Source organism: Odocoileus virginianus, chromosome 2 (genome assembly GCF_023699985.2).
Source record: "Odocoileus virginianus isolate 20LAN1187 ecotype Illinois chromosome 2, Ovbor_1.2, whole genome shotgun sequence".
Lineage (NCBI taxonomy): Eukaryota > Metazoa > Chordata > Mammalia > Artiodactyla > Cervidae > Odocoileus > Odocoileus virginianus.
This window is the reverse complement of record NC_069675.1, coordinates 65867622-65888693: the sequence shown is the minus strand read 5'-3', so window position 1 is coordinate 65888693 and position 21072 is coordinate 65867622. Positions and strand designations below refer to the sequence as shown.

Below are 21072 nucleotides of genomic sequence, written 5' to 3'. Positions count from 1 at the left end.
TGTTTGCTTACCAGAGTTTGGAATATAATCATCTGGTTCTTTTAGTTCATTTACAGATGACTAAAGGAAAATAATAATATCTGTAGTATCCGTTTGGAGAAGGGATGAGAATTTAGAATTTGGAAATTTTTTTAAAAGTATGTAAGTAACAGACGTCTGTAAGAAATCATTAAGACTGTTTAGATTCCAGTTCAAGTAGTGAAGAGTTTTGGTAAGCTAACTAAAGAGTTTAGAGTCTCCTAAGTTACGTGAAATTAGATTTTAAAGAAAAATGTCAGATAGTTAGATTTCAACTGTCTGTAATGGTGGTTTAGACCTAGATTTTCATTTTTAGCTAACTTCATAACTACTTAGTAACAATGAAGGAAATACTAAGCCCAAAGGTGTCATAAACAGTCCATTTGCCTGGTGTTTTTGTACCAAGAAATTCGTGTGCCATTTGACCCACCTAGCTCACGGCTCCTTGGGTTTTTCTGGATTGCTGACTAATCACACTTGACTGGCAAAGAGAGTTTCAGGCTTTTAGAAAGCACTAGAAGAGGAGTAAGCATTAAAGAGATAGTGATTTTAAAAGTGGCTAGGTCATGGATTCAACAAAAAATCTACCTCACATACCTCATGATTTCAACGTAGATTGTCATATAATCCTGCTGTTCTCAAACTGCAACATAAAGAATTGTGGCAAAAACTTGGAACCACCACAGATTGTGAAATTTATCTAGATTGTTCAGGATGAAATCAAGAAGTGAGAAGTAACCACGTGGCTTCTGATGAATGCTTTCATCCATTCTCAGTGTGTTCAAAGCATGCAAAGTCTGAATGAAGCCTCAGAGGCTCCTGTGGTGTCCCTGCTTTAGCAAGACATTTGAAACTGGGTCAGACACCACTTCTCCTAAGTCTGACCTCCCTGAATATAACCTGTCTGACAAAATATTAAACATTTTTTGGTCGAATCTGATTTACAAGAATAACTGGAACTTAAAAAAATTGCCCTTGGTGTTGTATATGCATTCTCCTTTTTTCAAAGATCATGAATAGAAACTACTCGGTTAAAATCTATTGTCCACCTTGCCCAATACACTGGAGAAACAGTGATTATAGTGCACACTGCTATTACACATGAACATGCAACCAGACAGGGATCATACATTAGTTGGGAAGGTAATCCATTTTATGGGGTCAAATTTTCAGTTTTCACTGTATCTCATTAACATATTTATGTTAGGTATAAATTCACTTAAAGATGTTTCTCACACAGTTTTAAGAGTCATTAAATTTACTGAAGTCACCTAAATTTTATTATCTGTTGTATATTAAGTAGGGTTTCCCAGGTGATGGTAGTGGTGAAGAACCTGCTTGCCAGAGCAGGAGATTTGAAAGAGATGAGGGTTCGATCCCTGGTAAAGTCCCCTGAAGGAGGAAATGGCAGCTCACTCCAGTATTCTTGCCTGGAGAATCCCATGGACAGAGGAGCCTGGTGGACTACAGTCCATGGGGTCACAAAGAATTGGATACAACTGAAGCGATTTGGCACACATGTATATTTAGTACAAAGAATGGATAATTTTCTATTTGAAATACTGTTTATAATACCAAACTTAACTCCAGGGAGAAGGAAAAATCTCTGCTTCCTACCCAGCTTCCTCCTGATTAAAATGGACATTCACTAAGACTAGAATCATCTTTAAGCCATAAATGTCTTTGATATCATCCAATTTGGTGGAGCCCCCTCCTTTTTTTTTTTTTTAAAGTGGGGATATTATATTATTCCCCTGGAGGAGGAAATGGCAACCTACTCCAGTGTTCTTGTCTGAAAAATCCCATGGACAGAGGGGCCTGGCAGGCTACAGTCCGTGGGGTCACAAAGAATCGGACACAACCGTGTGACTGAGCACACATATCATTTTTACTATAGGGTTTTTTTTTTTTTAGCACACTTTTAAAGTTATAAACAGGTTATATGTCATGCATCTCATATTTATATAAATTCAGTAGTTTTACATGAATTGACAGAGTTCTCTATCAACTGACCAACTCCCTGTCATTCATTTTTTTGGCTGAAATGTCTCAGCCTTTTATGTCATCCACAGCACTAATAAGCTCCCAACCCTCAGTACCAGGTTATATCTGAAGTTTTCAGTAACCCTCCATTTTCTTTTTGCTGCTATCAGTAGAAAATGTCACTTTTTATAAACTTCAGGATTAATTCAACTCATCTTAAAAACTCATTGAATGCCTCTGACCCCTCCACTCCCTCACTTTGTTATGTTTACAAGGATCAAAGAGAATACACAGCTTGCTGGGCACATTAACATAAATTTCAAAGGCAACTATTACATTTTAATAAATTTTTTTTATTTTAATAAAACATTTTAATGCAATTCTTTCTTTAAATTTCCTCCCAATTATGAAAAACGAAATACCTGAACTGTCTTCAAATTATAGCAAGACATAAACATAGAATTACCCACCAGGACCGCTGATTTTGGTATAGTGTGGGCCCTTTCTAAATTTAACATTTCATGCCTTTCTTCTGTTTTTACAACTCAAGAGAAAAGATGAATACATTCTAGATTGAAGTAAGACTCTCCACAAGAGTCAGTAGCAGCCCACTCCTGCCAGTTTCTTTAGCACACCTGAGACATCAGTTTTATTACCTTCATTAAGTAAGTGAGCCTAGTCCCCCTGAGTAACAGCTGCTGTGGATCTCTACAGCAAATATATTTAAAGCTCTCTCTGTGACCCTTTTCTTCAAAGGGCGCTTCTAGTCAAGGGTTCCTAACCATTTAATGACTAAAAGGTAGATTGATTGTTTTATTGCTTCCTACTGTATCGAAATCATGGAAGGTTTCATAGCAGCTTTCTTTCCTGTGTTGTTGCATCAGTTACAAAATATCTAAGGCCAGAGAAGTTTCACTATTTTTAACAATGTATTTCTAAGATAAGCATATCCCATGAAAGCATATGAAAATACCCCATATTGCCTTTCTTAGCCTTCTATCAGCCAGTTCCACCAAAGGCATGTAATAGGGAGACTTCTTGTTAGGAGGCCCTGGGAAAGATTTTCTTCCTTAATAAAATAGGTTCATGAAGGGACAATGCCATTCCTTTCCTACTTTGGGACATTATTGTGAGAACACATCATACTTGGAGCTGCTGCAACCATCTTGCATCCAAGAGGATGGCCAAATAGAAATGTGAGAGACTGGTTTCTGAACCAGCCTTGGGGCCAGACTTCACTTTATGTGAGACATGTACACCTAGGGTGTAAGACCTCTGGATTGGTATTCTGTTATCTAACATAGCCCAGAGCATCCTGATGCAACTTCTTTCCCACATTTCACCAGTGTATAAAGAAAAGTATCCAACAATTGATTTACTCATTCAGTAAATTTTATTAAATGGTTATAATGAATTAAAATTTATATGAAAACTAACTGAAGAAATAGGTATATTAAAATATTTTACTTTTATGACTGATATCGCATACAGCTGTATTTTCAGATATGTAACACGGACCATTTTCTTCTTAGCTGTCCTACTACTAGTTGAAAAATAAGTCTTTGTAGTTTCAGTTGCCAGACTTCCTTGGCTGAGACTGAGTTTTGATGTGGTGTTTTTTTTCTTTTTTTGGTCAAAGAGGCAGGGAAACCCATTGGGAACAAAGGTTTAATACATTTAGTTAACTCATCTGCCAGGCAGTATACCAGGATTATACTTTTTTCTAGAATTACATTGAGAACTAAGTAATTTTTTTAGGGTTGCATTGAGATGTGTGCGTGCGTGCGTGCATGTGTGTGTGTGTGTGTGGCCCCATGGGCTGCAGCCCACCAGGCTCTTCTGTCAATGAAATTATCTGGGCAATTATCCGGGAGTGGAGTGCCATTTCTTACTCCAAGGGATCTTCATAGCCCAGGAATCAAACACTATGCAGCTTTCTTGAGTCTCCTGCATTGGCAGGCAGATTCTTTACCGCTCACACCACCTGGGAAGTTAAATGAAGCTCTTGTTTTGACTGTGTTCACTGACTTCTTAACGAAGCTCAAGCTGTGTGGAAGTTGACAGATTCTTTGGTTGGGAGAAATGGTTTTGGGCTTTAAGATTATTCAGTCAGTTACTTACTGGTGTTCTATGGTAAAAGTGCAAGAAAAAGTAAAAGTTGCTCAGTTGTGTCCGACTCTTTGCAACCCCATGGACTTTACGGCCCATGAAATTCTCCAGGCCAGAATACTGGAGTGGGTAGCCTTTCCCTTCTCGAGGGGATCTTCCCAAACCAGGGATCGAACCCAGGTCTCCCATATTGCAGGCAAATTCTTTACCAGCCGAGCCACAAGGGAAGCACTTAACTACAGTTGGTCATCTAAATTGGCTTGCCCATTGATGGGTACCTTCCCTTAACACCTCGGTTACTTGCATTGCTTCAGAATGCAAGGCTTCCCACAGGCAAGGTATGAAGCATAGTTTGACTCTAGGCCTTTCCGCACCCTTAATTCTACTGAAAATTGAGGATTTTTTTTTTTTTTGCCTAAATTAATAAGCAGTTCTAAAAACTATCCAAATGCATAGTTTTTTAACAGGGCAATTTTAGGAGAAAGCAGAACGTTTGGGGGAGGCTTTGCAGTTTTTTGTCTGCTTTGCACTTAGTAGAGAAACACAAGTAAAGTTAATCTGACAATGACCAATTTGAACCAACTTTGAAAAGGGTGTTTTACAATAATAGTAAAAAGATAGGAGAGATGCACTCAGTGTACTTTATAGTTTGTTTGTCAACCTTAATTTCAATGGATAACAGGATTCCAATGCCTTGACTTGTCCTTTCAGTTGTGACTAAGTAAGTACCTATAAATTGTAATGGTAGTTTTAAAGAGAAAGGTAATACTGGGGATCCAGTGAATTAGCTGTTCATATATGTCTTTGTTAGGGGGGGTGTTACAAAAGCTGATGTGATTTTTATTTCCTTGTTTATTCTTTTTCTAAATCTTATGGCAAATACTCAAGTCTGATGTTTCTGAGAGTTATACCATTGTGTAATGACTACCAGGCAGGGACCTATCATGTGACCAAGATTTAACATGTCCTTCCACAATAAAAGGCCCAGACTGTATCTTAGTATTATTGCTACTGATAATCTTCAACTATTAAAATCAGATAAATGAATCCCAACTAAGAACACTTAGGTCTTTAATTTTACAATGCAATAACAAGTAGCTGTTATTCATGTATTTTATTAAACAGAAGTTTGCATTAATGTTAGATATTCTTAAATACCTTTTTATGCAGAATAATTTTAGATTTATTGAACATTTGCAAAGAAAATAGAGAAAAATTTCCTATTTTCACCCATCTTCCCCTGATGTTAACCTCCTACACAACTGTGTGATATTTGTCAAAACAAAGAAACTAACATGGGTATACTACTACTGATATTAACTAAAGTACAGACTTTATTCAGATTTCACCAGTGTTTTCCCAGTGTCCTTTTTTTGTTCTGGGATCCAGTAGAGGATCCTGGTTTTTTGTTTTTAAATTTATTTATTTTTTTAATTGAAGGATAACTGCTTTACAGAATTTTGTTGTTTTCTGTCAAACCTCAAGGTGAATAAGCCATAGGATCCTGTAATTTTTTTTTTTTTAATTACCATATTCCCTTAGTCTTCCTCCATTCTGCGGCAGTCCTTTTGAAGAGAACTGGTTGGATATTTTGTAGAATGTCTCTCATTTTGAATTTGTTTTGCATTTGCTTTTTCATGACATTTTCTCAGGATTAGTTGGGGGTTATGGGTTTTGGGGAAAAGCCCCACAAATGTGAGCTGACTCATTTCATGGGGAAGGTTCATCATATCAACCTAGTTTATCACGGGTGATATTAATTGTAATCATTTGGTTAAGGTGGTGTCTGCCAGGACTCTGCACCACATAATTAATGTTTTCTCCTCTCTCTGTTTTATTCAGTAAGAGCAGTCCACTTACAAGTGCTGGCTGTGGATAGCGGAATTAAACTTCACCTCCTAGAGTGGGGAGTATCTACGTATTTTATTTGTAATTCTGTGAAGGAGATTTGTCCCTTCTCCTCAGTTGTTTAATTATCCAATATGAACTTATCAATATTTTATTCTTTGGGTTATAATCCAGTAGTATTTATTTTGTAAATTCTGAGAAATGGAACTTACTTGTTCTGGATTTGTTTGTATAACTATTGTTATGCACAACCACAGTCAGTAAATATAGTATTTGCTCATGATTGTTGTGATATGAGTTGGTATAAAATTTGCATCTGTTCATATTATCACTCATTCTCATTTAAGAGAGGCCTGTGGGTAACATTTCCTTGGAGCGTCTATACCCTCTAGATTCAGGATTAAAAATATGTGGAAGAGAACAGTTTGTCTTCTCTCTTGAACATTGCTTTTTGTTTCTGGCATTGCATTCATAGTATCATAGTAGATACTGTAATGAATTAATAAAAACTTGGACAATAGTGATAAATTAATCTATCTTTGAAGTTCAGTTTTTAGCACATTAGGTGAGTAGTATAGATATTTCTGTGGTTCTCTTAACTACAATTTATCCTTGAACACCACTGGTTTGAACTGCATGTGGATTTAATCCACTTAAGGTATTTTTTTTCCTAATAAACATGTACTCTGGTACTATACAATGTGTGGTTGGTTGAATCCATGGATGTGTAACTATGGATATGGAGGGAATAACAGTAAAGTTATAAGTGGATTTTCGACTGTGCTTAGGGGCAGGAACCTCTAACCCCCAGGCTGATCAAGGGTTAACTGCATATTCATCTACACTAAAATGAAAAAAAGAAAATGCTGTGGAGGGCTTACTTTTTATGGAAAAAGAATGCATAATGTTAAAAATACACTCAAATAGTTTTTTCCCCCCTAGCCAACTCTAAAACTTGATAAAAGAAAATTTAAGCCAAGGAAAACCAGGTTCTAAACCTATGGAATATCTTTAGACAATAGAGTATGCTCAGAGATTATGCCTGTCTTGAGAAGGCAGTGCTGATAATGTAAATGGGGTTTTTGAAAAAAAGATGGTGGTAGCAGAGCTATGCCAGCACCCACAGAATCTATCTTCATAAACCTGCTAGACTCTCCATCCTTGTCTGAGAAATTAAGGTGATAAGACAAAATGTCCTCCAATGGAAAAAGTATGAAACAGGCAGGTTATGTAGACTAATTCTAAATTACATGATCAGTTGTACTTTCATTTATCAGTCCATAAAATTATGAAATAAATATATGATGACCTCAAGACTATTAAGAAAAAGGCTAAGAAAAATCTGGATATTGCTTTTTAAGAAAAATAGGGCTATTGCTTTGAACATGAATAACATGTAGCGTTGGCAATGAAATGGGGAGAAAAAGACTCACAAGGTCTTCCTGTGATTTTTATGAAAGAGAGAAGAACATTTAAATTGAAGAGAATAAAAAAGATTGAAAAGCATTAGTGATGTATAAATGGAACATGAGAAAGCAAAGCACAAAGATTCATCATATCTTCAAAGGAGCGTTCTAAGAAGCTGACTGATTCAGTCATTTTACTTGCCTTTCTGGGATTTCTGAAACACACATAAAATATTAGAGAAGTTTTATGACAGAGTCCCGTGGGTCTTCCTATTGCTCCCTTCCCCCAGGGGAGCAACAGCTATCTCACTTGGAATGGAGAAATACACTCAACCTGTCAGTATGTTCAGTCTAGAACAACTATGAAGACAATGCAGAATTCACATTTGAGGAAAATACACAGCTTTAAAGAAAGTCTAAGAATAGACTCTCTGAAGAACAGGTATTTCTCTGAGGAGAACATCAACTGTGTTTAACTAATTCCCTTAGAGAGATTCAAGTACATATTGCAAAGAGGCTGTTTAGTACAGTGGCTAAAAACATCAGCTTTGGAGCCAGACTGCCTGCATTTGAAACCTGGTTTTACCACATACTAGTTCTTTGAGTCTCAGTGTTCCTCAGTTTCCTCATCCATAAAATCGGCATAATTTTACCTAATTTATATAGTTGTCTTGATAATTAAATTAATTAATTAATGAAAAATGCCTCAAAGAGTACTAGGCACATAGTAACCATTCAATTAGCATTTTTATTAAAACTACTTCTGTCTGTATGTGTCATAGCTTATTATAGTTTTTGCTCTTTGTCCTTAAAAAATTGGCTTCTGTGATAAAGAACCAGTTGTAAATTTTGAAAATTAAAGAGTTGCTTGCTGATATGATCCATTAGTAGACCAGACACCACTGAAGAACAAATTAATGAGTCAGGTGACCAAGCTAAAAGATTTTTCTTAAACAAATGATAGGAGATGAAAATTATGAGAGGAAGAATCCAGAAGTTTTAACATCTATCTAAGAGACGTTCCAAATAGAAAGTCTGAAGGAATGAAGAAGAGAAAAAAAATAGTATTTTCTTAAATAATGGAAGGATTATTCCCAGTTTTAAAGAAATTTGTATTAGAAGAGTATACTAACTGCTAAGCAGAATTAGTGAAAAAGTTGCATACCTATATTCATACTGGTAAAGTTTCACAAAACCAGGGATATAGAGAAAATCAATAAAGCTTCCAGAGGGGGGAAAATTAGGTTATGTACAGAAATCAGATTGATATCAGACTTATTAGCTGTATCAAGTTACAGAAGACTGTAGGCAAAATAGCTTTGAAATTTTGAGGGGAAGATTACTTGGAAGTCTCAAGTTCTGTTCTAAGCAAAACTAGCCTCCAAAATTGAGAACAACAACGAAAATTACATTTCAGAAATATGAAGACTCAAACATTTTTTGGCAGAAATTCCTTAAGGAGGACTAACAGAAGGATGTGAGATATAACAAATAAATTATAAGAGAATCCAACAGACTTACTGAGTCAAATCTAAATATTTAGAAATATTCTGTGACACAAAAGGAATAGTAGTAGTAATAATAATGGCAATTTGGGGGAACTATTGCGTGTTTTGTTCAAATTTTGGAAGAGGGACAAGAGGAAAGCATACTTTTTTGTTTAGGGGAAGATTGTTTATTAACTCAATGTTGACAGTTATTTAAAGTTTGTTAGAAATAGAAGAGTGAAGTTATTTAAATTTAAATGTTAGAAAAATAAAGTAAAGCATGACCTTTAAAATAGTAGAGTTTATAATTTCCAAGTTATTAGAAGAGGGGTAAGCAATTGTGAATGGGAAAATTTTTTGTTACATTTTTATGTTCCTTGATGCAATATCCTTGGTATTATTGTAACTTAATCATAATAATGATAATAGTGATTACTTATTGAATACTTTGTGCTAAATAATCTTGTTTATTTCTTACAGTTCCTATTGGGTAAAATACTGTTGTGGCATTATGCTTATTATTACATTTGGGATCAGTGAGGGACAATGGCTTAAGGCTGACCAGCTGGCTTGTGGTGGCTCCCTGATTTTAACCCACACAGTCTCACTCCTGAGTCACACGAAGCCTACAGACTGCACTGTGGGTGTAGGTGTCTTCAGGTGAAAGAGGAGAGACGTGTCGGTGTCTATCAGGTGGCTGTCACTGACAATAAGTAGAGTGGGTAAGCAGCAGTTGAACACGTGTCAGCAAGACCTATGCTAAACTTATTTATATTTGTAGAATATAGTATTCTAGTTTGAACTTGTTTTTGCTTAGTCACTCAGTCATGTCCAACTCTTTGAGACCCCCCCACCAGGGTCCCCTGTCCATGGGGATTCTCCAGGCAAGAAAACTAGAGTTGGTTGCCATGCCCTCCTCCAGGCGATCTTCCCAACCCAGGGATCCCACATTGCAGGTGGATTCTTTACCATCTGAGACACCAAAGGAAGCCTACGAATACTGGAGTTGGTAGCCTATCCCTTCTCTGAGGGAACCTCCTGACCCAGGAATCAAACTGGGGTCTCCTGCATTGTGGGCAGTTCTTTACCAGCTGAGCTATCAGGGAAGCCCCAGTTTGTACTTACTCAAACCAAATAACGTGGTCAAAATCCTTCAAGCTAGGCTTCAGCAGTATGTGAACCAAAAACTTCCAAATATACAAGTTGGATTTAGAAAAGATAGAGGAACCAGAGATCAAAAGGCCAACATTCGTTGGATCATAAGAAAAGCAGATGAGTTCCAGATAGACACCTACTTCTGCTTCACTGACTACATTAACGCCTTTGACTGTGTGGATCACAACAAACTGTAGAAAATTCTTGAAGACACCACCATACCTGCCTCCTGAGAAACCTCTATGCAGGTCAAGAAGCAAGAGTGGAAACAGATGTGGAACAGTAGACTGGTTCAAAATTGGGAAAGGCATATGACAGGGCGTATGTATGCTGTCACCCTGCATATTTAACTCCCGTGCAGAGTACATCATGTGAAATGTGGGGCTGAATGACTCACAAGCTGAAGTCAAGATTGCTGGGAGAAATAGCTTCAACTTCAGATATGCAGATGGTGCCACTCTAATGGCAGAAAGTAAAGAGGAACTTAAGAGCCCCTTGATGAGATTGAGAGGAGAGTGAAAAAGCTGGCTTAAAACTTAGCATTCAAAAAACTAAGATAATGACATCTGGCCCCATGACTTCATGGCAAATAGATGGGGAAACAATGGAAGCAGTGACAGTGTTTATTTTCTTGGGCTCCAAAATCACTGCGGACAGTGACTTCAGCCATGAAATAACCGAAAAAAAAGTCCAACTAAAGTCCTACAACTTTACTAAATAACCAAATAAAGTCCAAAAAATCAAATAAAACCCTACAGTCTTTTAAATCATTGATTAAATGATGTAATGATAGTTCTATATGTTTTCCGGGTCCTACAGTATCTACCTAATGACAATAACTATTGTCTTAGTTGTGTTTGATTGCAAGAAACTACCACTCATCCCCTCTAGCTGAAATAAGAAAAGCATGTTGTAAAGATACACATATTGTAAAGATACACAGTAAGGGAGATGGAGTCTTGTGGATAGTCAAGAGGAGAAACCAAAGACTGACCAGCCCTTGTTGAAAACTGCCTTTTGTTCTGGATCACAATCAGCTTTAGGGGCCTCAATAGCAGAAGTTGTTTAGGTCTTCACTACAGTGCGCCCCCTTTATTTTGCCTCAGGTACTACTGTCTCTATTATCTTCTTTTTTGTCCTCTGTCTTATATACCAACTTGTTTTCTCCGTGGTCCCAGGTAAAATTTCTGAGAGAAAACATTTGACTAGCCAAATAGTTATTGTGCATGGCCCGGGGTTATCATGCTTCATGGGGTGTCAGATAAAACTAGATTATCTGCTTTAAGTCAGGTATATTTACCACAGTTCAGTACAGTTCAGTCGCTCAGTCGTGTCTGATTCTGTGCGACCCCATGGACTGCAGCACGCCAGGCCTCCCTGTCCATCACCAACTCCTGGAGCTTACTCAAACTCATGCCCATTGAGTCGGTGATGCCATCCAAACATCTCATCCTCTGTCACCCTCTTCTCCTCCTGCCTTCAGTCTTTCCTATCATCAGGGTCTTTTCACATGAGTCAGTTCTTCACATCAGGTGGCCAAAGTATTGGAGTTTCAGCTTCAACATCAGTCCTTCCAATGAATATTCAGGTCTGATTTCCTTTAGAATGGGCTGGTTGGATCTCCTTGCAGTCCAAGGGACTCTCACGAGTCTTCTCCAACACCACACACAGTTCAAAAGCATCAGTTCTTTGGTGCTCACCTTTCTTTATAGTCCAACTCTCACATCCGTACATGACTACTGGAAAAACCATAGCCTTGACTAGACGGACCTTTGTTGGCAAAGTAATATCTCTGCTTTTTAATATGCTGTCTAGGTTGGTCATAACTTTTCTTCCAAGGAGTAAGTGTCTGTTAATTTCATGGCTGCAGTCACCATCCGCAGTGATTTTGGAGCCCAAAAAAATAAAGTCTGTCACTGTTTCCACTGTTTCCCCATCTATTTGCCATGAGGTGATGGGACCAGATGCCATGATCTTAGTTTTCTGAATGTTGAGTTTTAAGACAACTTTTTCACTCTCCTCTTTCACTTTCATCAAGAGGCTCTTTAGTTCCTCACTTTCTGCCATAAGGGTAGTGTCATCTGCATATCTGAGGTTATTGATATTTCTCCCAGCAATCTTGATTCCAGCTTGTGCTTCATTCAGCCCAGCATTTCTCATGATGTACTTTGCATATAAGTTAAATAAGCAGGGTGACAACATACAGCCTTGACATACTCTTTTCCCAATCTGGAACCAGTCTGTTGTTCCATGTCTAGTAACTGTTGCTTCCTGACCTGCATACAGATTTCTCCAGAGGCAGGTCAGGTGGTCTGGTATTCCCATTTCTTTCATAATTTCCCACAGTTTGTTGTGATCCACACAGTCAAAGGCTTTGGCATTTACCAGAGTAATTCTGGTCATTTCTGACCAGGGAGGGATTCCAGCTGGGAGAAACCTGGCTTGTCTAGGACTGCCTCTTCAGTAGCAAGGTTGAATTTGCCTTAGAGAAAGGGAATGTGAGCAATGTGTTTAGTGGCCGTTGCATTTAAAAAAAAAGAAGTCACACTGAAAATAGCAATGGGATTTAGAGATTGAGTAGTCCAGAAAGGGAAATATTAAAGACTTTGTACATATGACTTGAGAACAGATCCTTTGCTTACTGCTTTTGTAAGCCTGATAACACATAGTAACTTGGTTAAAATGTCTGTTTAACTTGGGATTTAATTTTAGATGAGTTACTAGTAAATATTAAGGCAATTCTTTGTATTTTAATACCTAGGTTTGGCTTGAAAAGAGGTTTTGGAGAATTTTGAAAATCTTAGAATTTAGCTAACTCCTTTAAGAATATCCTCTGGTGTATCTGTTATTTAATCCAAGGTCAGAGCTGAATTTAAGGTATGTCATGAGATGCTCATTATGAAAGTAATTTATAGTAAAACCCCAAAACTCTAAAATATATTTTTGAAATGTGGTTATTGGTTAAAATTATATGTAAATACTTGTTAAATTGATTCTAGGTTGGGCTATGCAGGCTGTTGCCTATATCTTCATTCATAGGAAATGGAAGGATGACAAGAGCCATTTTGAAGACATGATTGATTATTTTTGTGATATCCATGAACCACTTCAACTCCTTCTGTTCCCTGAGGGGACTGATCTCACAGGTAAGGTGGCCTGGGCTTGGATCACAGAACTTCACAAAATGAAGGCACTCTGAAATCAGCTATCTAGTCTAAACTTCTTGGTCCTCAGGTAACTGAGCACCAGTGAGATTAATGGCCCATCCCTGGAGTCATTCAGTTAATCAGTAGCACATCAGAACCCAGAACTCCTGGTGTTCAACCCATAGAATTTATAATTGGCAACTCCAAGAAATAGTGTTTTTATATATTAGTGTTATATATTATATACTTAGTATGTTTATATAACTAATATATATTATATATGTTTATGTTATATAACTAATTATATATTAGTATGTTTGATTTTTATAGTTAAAATTCTAGTAGTAGTTAGATCACAGAGGGTAATACTGAACATAATATTGGCTGCATATTGTTTAACTTTGAAATTATATTGTAAGTTGTAAGTTTATTGATTCCCAGAGCTGAATTATCATTGGGAAATTTTAATGGATAGACTGCCATATTTACATTTTTTAATAATTAGGATGTGTAATAGTTAAATTTGGGTACTGAAATCAGCTGTATTAGAGTATAGAAAGTCATTTACAGAAATAATAGATTTATATTTGTGAATGCCAAGGTGTACACCAAAGAGTGGCAACTTTGGAATTTATTGAGTTATTAAAAGATAATTGGATAAAAGCTCATGGGTTGCTGTTACTTTGGTATATCAGTATAAAAATGTTCATACATTAGATGTTCAGAAGTTATAAAGTAGATATTTTAAACTTTTTTCACTCTATTTTTTTCTCAAGTATCATTTTTAAGTGTTGAACTTAACATATATTTGAGTATTTTCAGGGTTCAGAATACTCATTATTCCATGATATAGTTGCATGTTTTTAAAGTCAAAACAGTATTTGCCAGATAGAGGAAACAGACTGATCTTAAAGCTTAAAAAAAATTTTTTTAACAATATTTTACAAATAGTTTTGAGTTGGGATATGATTTTCTTTATTTTTTCCCCAAGTAGGCTAGCAAATTACCTTTGGTGTGAAAAAGTATTTGTTAAAGGTGTTTTTTACACCTTTCATGATTAACTTTAAACTTGGGTTTTTAAGCCCAAAGAGCATGTTTTATGATCCTCTTTAGGTTCTGAATCCAAATTGTTTGCACATTTTAAAATTAGTGCATTTAAATGTAACTTTAAATATATTCTATTTTCATATGTTATCATTGTTTATAAACTTTTTTTTTTTGCTTATGCAAGTAATGTACACAGTACTACACAAGTGAATTTTGGGAAATTTATACTTTTTGTACTTAATGTTATATTGTAATATCACACATTGTTAGTCATGGTTGTTCAGAAAAATAGAACCACCTGTGTGTGTGTGTAGAAAGAGAGGGAAAGAGAATGGGTGGGTCAAATTAGGAATTGGCTCACATGATTGTGGAGGGTGGTAAATTAAAAATATATAGGGTATGTTCACAGGTGGAGACTAGGGGAGAGGTGCAGTTTGAGTCCAAAGGCAGTCTGCTGGCAGAACTCTTTTTTTTGGTTTGAGGAGTGAAAGTCGCTGAGTCATGTCTGACTCTTTGTGACCCCATAGACTATAGTCCATGGAATTCTCCAGGCCAGAATAAGTGGGTAGCTTGTTCTCTTCTCGAGGGGATACTCCCAACCCAGGGATCGAACCCAGGTCTCTCATATTGCAGACAGATTCTTTACCAGGGAAGAGCCTGAGCCATCAGGGAAGCCCAAGAATACTGGAGTCGTTAGCCTTTCCCTCCTCCAGTGGATCTTCCCAATCCAGGAATTGAACTGGGGTCTCCTGCATTGCAGGCAGATTCTTTACCCACCTGAGCTACCAGGGAAGCCCTTGTTTAAGGAGATTAATCCTTTTCTCTTAAGGCCTTCAAGCCCTTGAGTGAGTGGATGAAGCCCACTCACATAATGCAAAGTCTACTGGTTTAAATATTAATCTCATCAGAAACACCTTCACAGATACAGCTGAAATAATGTTTGACCAATATCTGGGTACTTTGACCTAGCCGATTTGCCACACAAAATTAACCATCACAATTGGTATACTATGATTTTGTGTTTTTTTTTCCTGGTTTGGAAAGGAAAGCTTTTCTTAGTATTTAACAGCTATAATGTCACATGCAGTTCAACACCCTTGTATATTTAGTAAACTTCTTCATTTAATAAATATATGAGTGCCCAGAGCCTCATATACCAAAAAATCTCTACTTTCATGAAGCTTACATTCTAAGAGGAAAGACAGATAAAAAAATAATAAAAATATGCCAGGTATTCATGCACGCCTTACAGGAAAAGCAAGATAAGGAGAGAGTAATAAAAGATGGGGGCATAGGGTGCTGTTTAAGTAAGGTGGTTTGAGAAGGCCCCTTGAGTGATAGTTGCTCAGTCATGCCTGACTCTTTGCAACCCCATGGACTATAGCCTGCTATAGACTATAGCCTTTGTTCACGAAATTCTCCAGACAAGATTACTGGAGTGGGTTGCCATTTCCTTCTCCAGAAAAGACCCCTTAACTTTTCATTTAAGTAGAGACTAAATGAACAAAAAAGAAGATCATGCAGATGTCCGAGTAGAAGGCATTCTGGCTAGAAGGAAGAACCTGAGGTGGAACATGACTGGCTGGTTTGAGATCATCTGAGCAGCCAGTATCACCGGAGTGGCAGGGCATGCTGGTGTTAGAGTGTTAGAGGGAGCCAGCTAACGAAACAGGAGGCTGTGGCGAGAAAGTGAGATGCTAGTCCATTAGTCCTAATAATCACAGAATCTGAGGGTGGGCAGATGAAGTGGGGAAGCAGGAGAAAATCTGCCTCTCTGATCTGTGTCTGATTATTTCTGTCTTTCCACATCGTGCCCATGCCTTTTAGAACTACTTCCACCTGTATTCACATTCTACATCAGAGTTCAGTTTTGGTCTTCAGATCCCCCCAAGTCTATGACCAGCTGGAAGGGAGAACTGAAGAATAGTTACCTACTCATCTTTGTGGTGACTCTGGGATTCCCCATCCCATGTAAGGTCCTTCCAGCTGTCTATAAAATACTGTTCTGTAGTCCCATCCCATGCCCAGAATACCCCCAGAATGAGAGAGGAGCTTATTCCTTTTCTTGTTTGTGGGCTTTTACTTTTGACCTGCTGGAAATCTGTTTAATTTTTTGACTCAGTTTACAGGAGTGTTCTTTGAGTGTTTCAGTGTTGTAGAATCCATCTATGCTTTTTTGAGATTTTGAGAACTCCATGGTCTTAAATTTACTCCTCAGAAAGTAGTATTTATTTATATAGTTTTTTTTCACCCCCTGGTGACTTGGAATGGTCTGAATTTCAGGATGCAGCTGAGAATTGCAGGTTCTAACATCTGCTGTCATCAGAAAGTATTTCATGATCTCCACCAGCAGCTGAGGCCAAATTTCTGAACACTTTACTTTTTCCAAATATAATTGTTGAATAATGGGCTTGGTTCTTCTTGGAACTTATAAAGTTACCTCATGGAATGGAAAAAGTTTTTGCCAACAGTTGGAACATATACTTGACTCAGTGACTATATTCAGCCAAACCATATTCAGATGTTTGTGCATGATGTGCTAATCACATGCCCATTCTGTCGTGGAGTGGTTTTAGTTAGTAGTGTAAGTGTGCTGTGTGCCTAAGCAAGGAGATACTTCACTTTGCACTGAAGCCCTAAATTATTGGGTTAAAACAGTGTTGATCTATTTGGCAAATTGTTGGTTATTTCTTCTGGATATACAGATCCTTATGTTTTATTACTATTTTAGTTTTATTTCATCTTTATATTCTAGTATTTCAATTTTTATTATGCAATGACTATTTTATGAAAAATTTTAGTTATTATTTTATTTATATTTCAGTTTTCATTGTGTATTGACTATTTTATAAAATCTCTTAAAGAATTTTAAGGATTTGAATATGTTATAAAACATCTTTAAGATGTTTTAAGATCTTACAAGATCTTATAAGAATTTTCAAAATCTCAGTAAGTAGGTAACGCTAGGATTGTTGTTAGGGATTTAATAAAGTATTTCTATCATTTGATTCAGCATGTTATATTGAATAATTACAGAAAAATTAATTGCCATTTTTATAAAAAATTCTGTACTATTTCCTTTCTTTACTTATGGCTTTTACTATTGTTTTGTTTAGAAAATAGCATTACTCGAAGTAATGAATTTGCTGAAAAGAATGGACTTCAGAAATACAAATATGTCTTACATCCAAGAACTACAGGCTTTACTTTTGTAGTTGACCGTCTAAGAGAAGGTAAGCACCTGTCTCAAAATGTACTTTTTGTATGTAAGTGGCAAAAATTGGTGAACTTCACATATAGCTCTTTTGAATTTATAAAGCACTTCTTTATACTTTATTTCAAGAAATAAGAATAATAGTGTATTTTTTTTTTTTTTAAAGTCCTGACCCTGACTCAGGTCAGTGAGCGTCCTTCCTGAGCGATATGGAAATGACTTATTTGCCTATAAGTGTCTGTCAGCAGCTGCACCAGATTGAAACTTGGCAGGCAGAGTGAGGAAGGGGTCATACTTCTTAAAACTCTATTTTTTTTTTTTTAATTTAAACTTCTAGTTTTATTGCTTGCATTATCCAGAATGGAACTCCTAATCTCAAAGCTACACATTAAGAACAATTTTGAAAACATTTTTGTTTGTTTTTTTAAACAAAAACTACTGCAATGCCATAATGGATACCTAAGAGTATACTGACTTGACTCCATGCACTCAAATGTTTTAAAAGAATCAAAAGAAAACATTTTTTCTCCTTTTTTGGAATAGAAAATAATAAAATAATACATACAGTTAGTCTATCATTCCATTTTAAAATGTTTCTTAAAAGTTGTAAAACTGTCTTGAGAGTATCACCTATAGTTATTTATAGCTTAAAAAATATTTTTATGTTCATTATTCCACTCAGTGCAACAAATGGTTCTGGTTGGTAGAAAGGAAGTACTGCTGCCTCCAGTTTATTGTTAAACAGAATTGGCACCCACGGTGGTTAGTCAGTTTCCGTAGGTCACGGACAGAACCTCATCCTTCTGCTTCCTGCTCTGTGGCTCGTGGTACCCTCTGCCCTCGTGTTCTCTCGAACCATGTTTATCGAAGGGCATCTAGAGATAAGGTTGATTCCGTTGACCATGTCACACTCATTTAAATGTTTACATTTTGATATTTTTATGGGGAAAAAAAATTGTACATCTTGTTCTAGCTGCATACTTAAGTAGTTATATCTTCATACACACATGTACATACAAATAAATAATAGACATTTGGATATATATGAAAAAAGAACTATCCAGAAACACCCTAATTGGCATCACTGTTGTTCCTTTAGGGTTTAACATACTTTAAGATGTAATGTATAACCTCATTTAGTGAACCCTGCCAAAAGAAGTATCTTTACAACTAAGTACTCATGAGTTAAATGTATAAAAAGTCCAAAATCACATTGGTATAGTAAACTAAAGATGTTATCCGTATTAGTTTGACTTGCTTTTGGAATTCTGTGGTTATAACTAAAATGAAATGGAAACATGGGCTTGATGGTCATATTGTTTATGACCATCTACCCATAGAACCTCATGGAGATCACAGTTCTTTATGCCTATGGAATAGGACAGGGAGCCCCAAGACACTAAAGCAGTGATCCTGCTATTTGTTTTTCTTCCTCAAAACATGGTACCACTTACTGTGGCATTCAGTTTAGGCTCACCCTTCTCATTCCATAATATGTTTTTTATTTTCTAATTGTCTGATATTTTATAGTATTTAATGATTACTTTTAAAGTATTTCTGACATCATGGAACATGCTGTTGGAACACATCTTTTGCTAATAAAGATCTTTTTAATTGTAGGCAGGATAATGGAGAAATTATTTTACAGTGGATAAGCATATATCTGTAGGACTAGCTGTTCTGAAATCTGGAACATATTTTATTAGCAAACTGATTTATAACTTTGGGGAACATGTATTACTTAGTCATCATTCAGAGTACTAGTTAACAACCATAGTATATAATTTTTCCTGCCCAAACTGGCAACTGATCTTCCCCCTTCAGTGTAACAGTCAAAAAAAAAAGGTAATACAGATGACTCCATTTGCTTCAGCTAAAAAAAGTTGATGAGTCTCTTTACCTCAGTTAGAAAAGTAGAATGGGTCCTATATACTATGATAATACTAGAAACAAGAAATGTGATGGCTATAATTATAATAGTAATCTAATCAGAACAGTAGCTAACATTTATTGAACATTTACTAAGTACCAGGCATTATACTAAGTGCTTTGTATGCGTAAAGTCAGTTAACCTCACAACAACCAATATTTAACTTGTAGAGCAAAACTAGAGCAGAAATTGAGGCAAAGAATCAGTTCAGAGTTATTGGAATATAGTTCATCTGACTGAGTAGGCTGTGGTCCTTCTACTGTAATATGGTGCCTCTTATATTTATAGTGTGATTTCAGTTAAAGCAGCTTTGTAATAAGAGTGAGCTGGCTGGTTTCTTCAAGGAAAGTATTTAAAAGAAAAAAGAGGCTCAATGGCCAGATAATGGAGGGATGGTAGTCACAAGTTGAAGCGGTTATGATGCTACCTGAAATGACAGATTGAGCAGGCACAGTCTGGTGGGGGTGAGGAGGTGTCAAGTGAACAGAGAGAGAATAGGTTTCATCAAGAATCAGAGGTAAAGTGATTCTAAGACCACCATCTAGTCAGAGTGTCCTTTAAGAAAAGCAGTCTAATACTCAAAAAGGGCCCAACACAACTTTCTTATCTTTTTGAGATCTGCTTTTCGTAGTCAATTAAGTGGAAAAGCAGCTTGCATTAAACAAATGACCATCATAAATAAATATTCTAGTAGAAGCCCAGAGACCACATATTAAAACCAATTACTGAAGAAATCTTTGAAGACAAGATGGCAGAGTAGAAGGACTCAAACCTACCTCTTCTCACTAAAACACCAAAATCACAACTGCTGAATAACCATCAACAAAAAAGACTCAAACCTACCAAAAAAGATACTCTACCCACAGAGACAAAACAGAAGCCACAAGAAGATGGTAGGAGGAGCACTTTCATGATATGATGAAATCCCATCCCTCTGATGGGCCACCCACAAACTGGAAAATAATTTTATCACAGAGGTTCCCGCACAGGAATGAGAACTGAGAGCCCTACGTCAGACTCCCCAGCCTGCAGGTCTGGCATCAGGAGGAGGAGCCCGCAGAGCAGTTTGGCTCTGAAGGCCAGTGGATCTTGAGTAGAGGGGCTCCACAGGACTGGGGGAAACAGATGCCACTCTTGGAGGGCACAGACACAGTTTCGTGTGCACAGGGACCAAGGGCACAGCGATGACTCCGTAAGAACGTGGGCCAGACCTCCCTGTGGGTCTTGGAGGGCCTCCTGAGGGAGACAGAGGTAGGCTGTGGCTCACTCTGGGGACAAGGACACTGATGGTTGACACCTAGGGAATTCTCATCAGTGTGAGCTTTCCTGGAGGTTGCCATTTTGGCACCAAGATCTTGCCTCACCCAACAGCCTGCAGGTTCCAGTGATGGAATGCTTCAGGCCAAACAACCAACAGGGTGAGAACACAGCCCCACCAATCACGGGACAGGCGCCTAAAGTTGTCCTGAGCCAACAGCCATCTATAAACATACCCTTTGACACAGCCCTGCCCTCCAGAGGGATGGAACCCAGCTCTACCCACCAGGAAGCATGCACAAGCCTCCTTGGACAAGCCTTACTTACTGGGGAACAGAAACCAGAACCAAGAAGAATTATAATCCTGCAGCCTAAGAAACAAGAGACCATGAACATAGAAAGTTAGACAAAATGAGATGGCAGAAAAATATGTTGCAGAGAAAGGAATAAGAAGAAGAATAAGTAAGCAAAC

At 37.1% G+C, this 21072-nt stretch overlaps 1 protein-coding gene across 3 annotated transcripts in view; it reads left to right on the top strand.

Annotated features, from left to right (window-relative positions):
- LCLAT1 (lysocardiolipin acyltransferase 1) overlaps positions 1–21072 on the top strand; it is a 185045-nt gene that overhangs the window by 92560 nt on the left and 71413 nt on the right. For all 3 annotated transcript variants that reach the window (XM_020890735.2, XM_020890734.2, XM_070480761.1), the window contains 2 exons: positions 13006–13152; positions 17316–17432. In XM_020890735.2, the coding sequence (XP_020746394.1) occupies positions 13006–13152; positions 17316–17432 (264 nt within the window). The remainder of the gene's footprint in view (positions 1–13005; positions 13153–17315; positions 17433–21072) is intronic.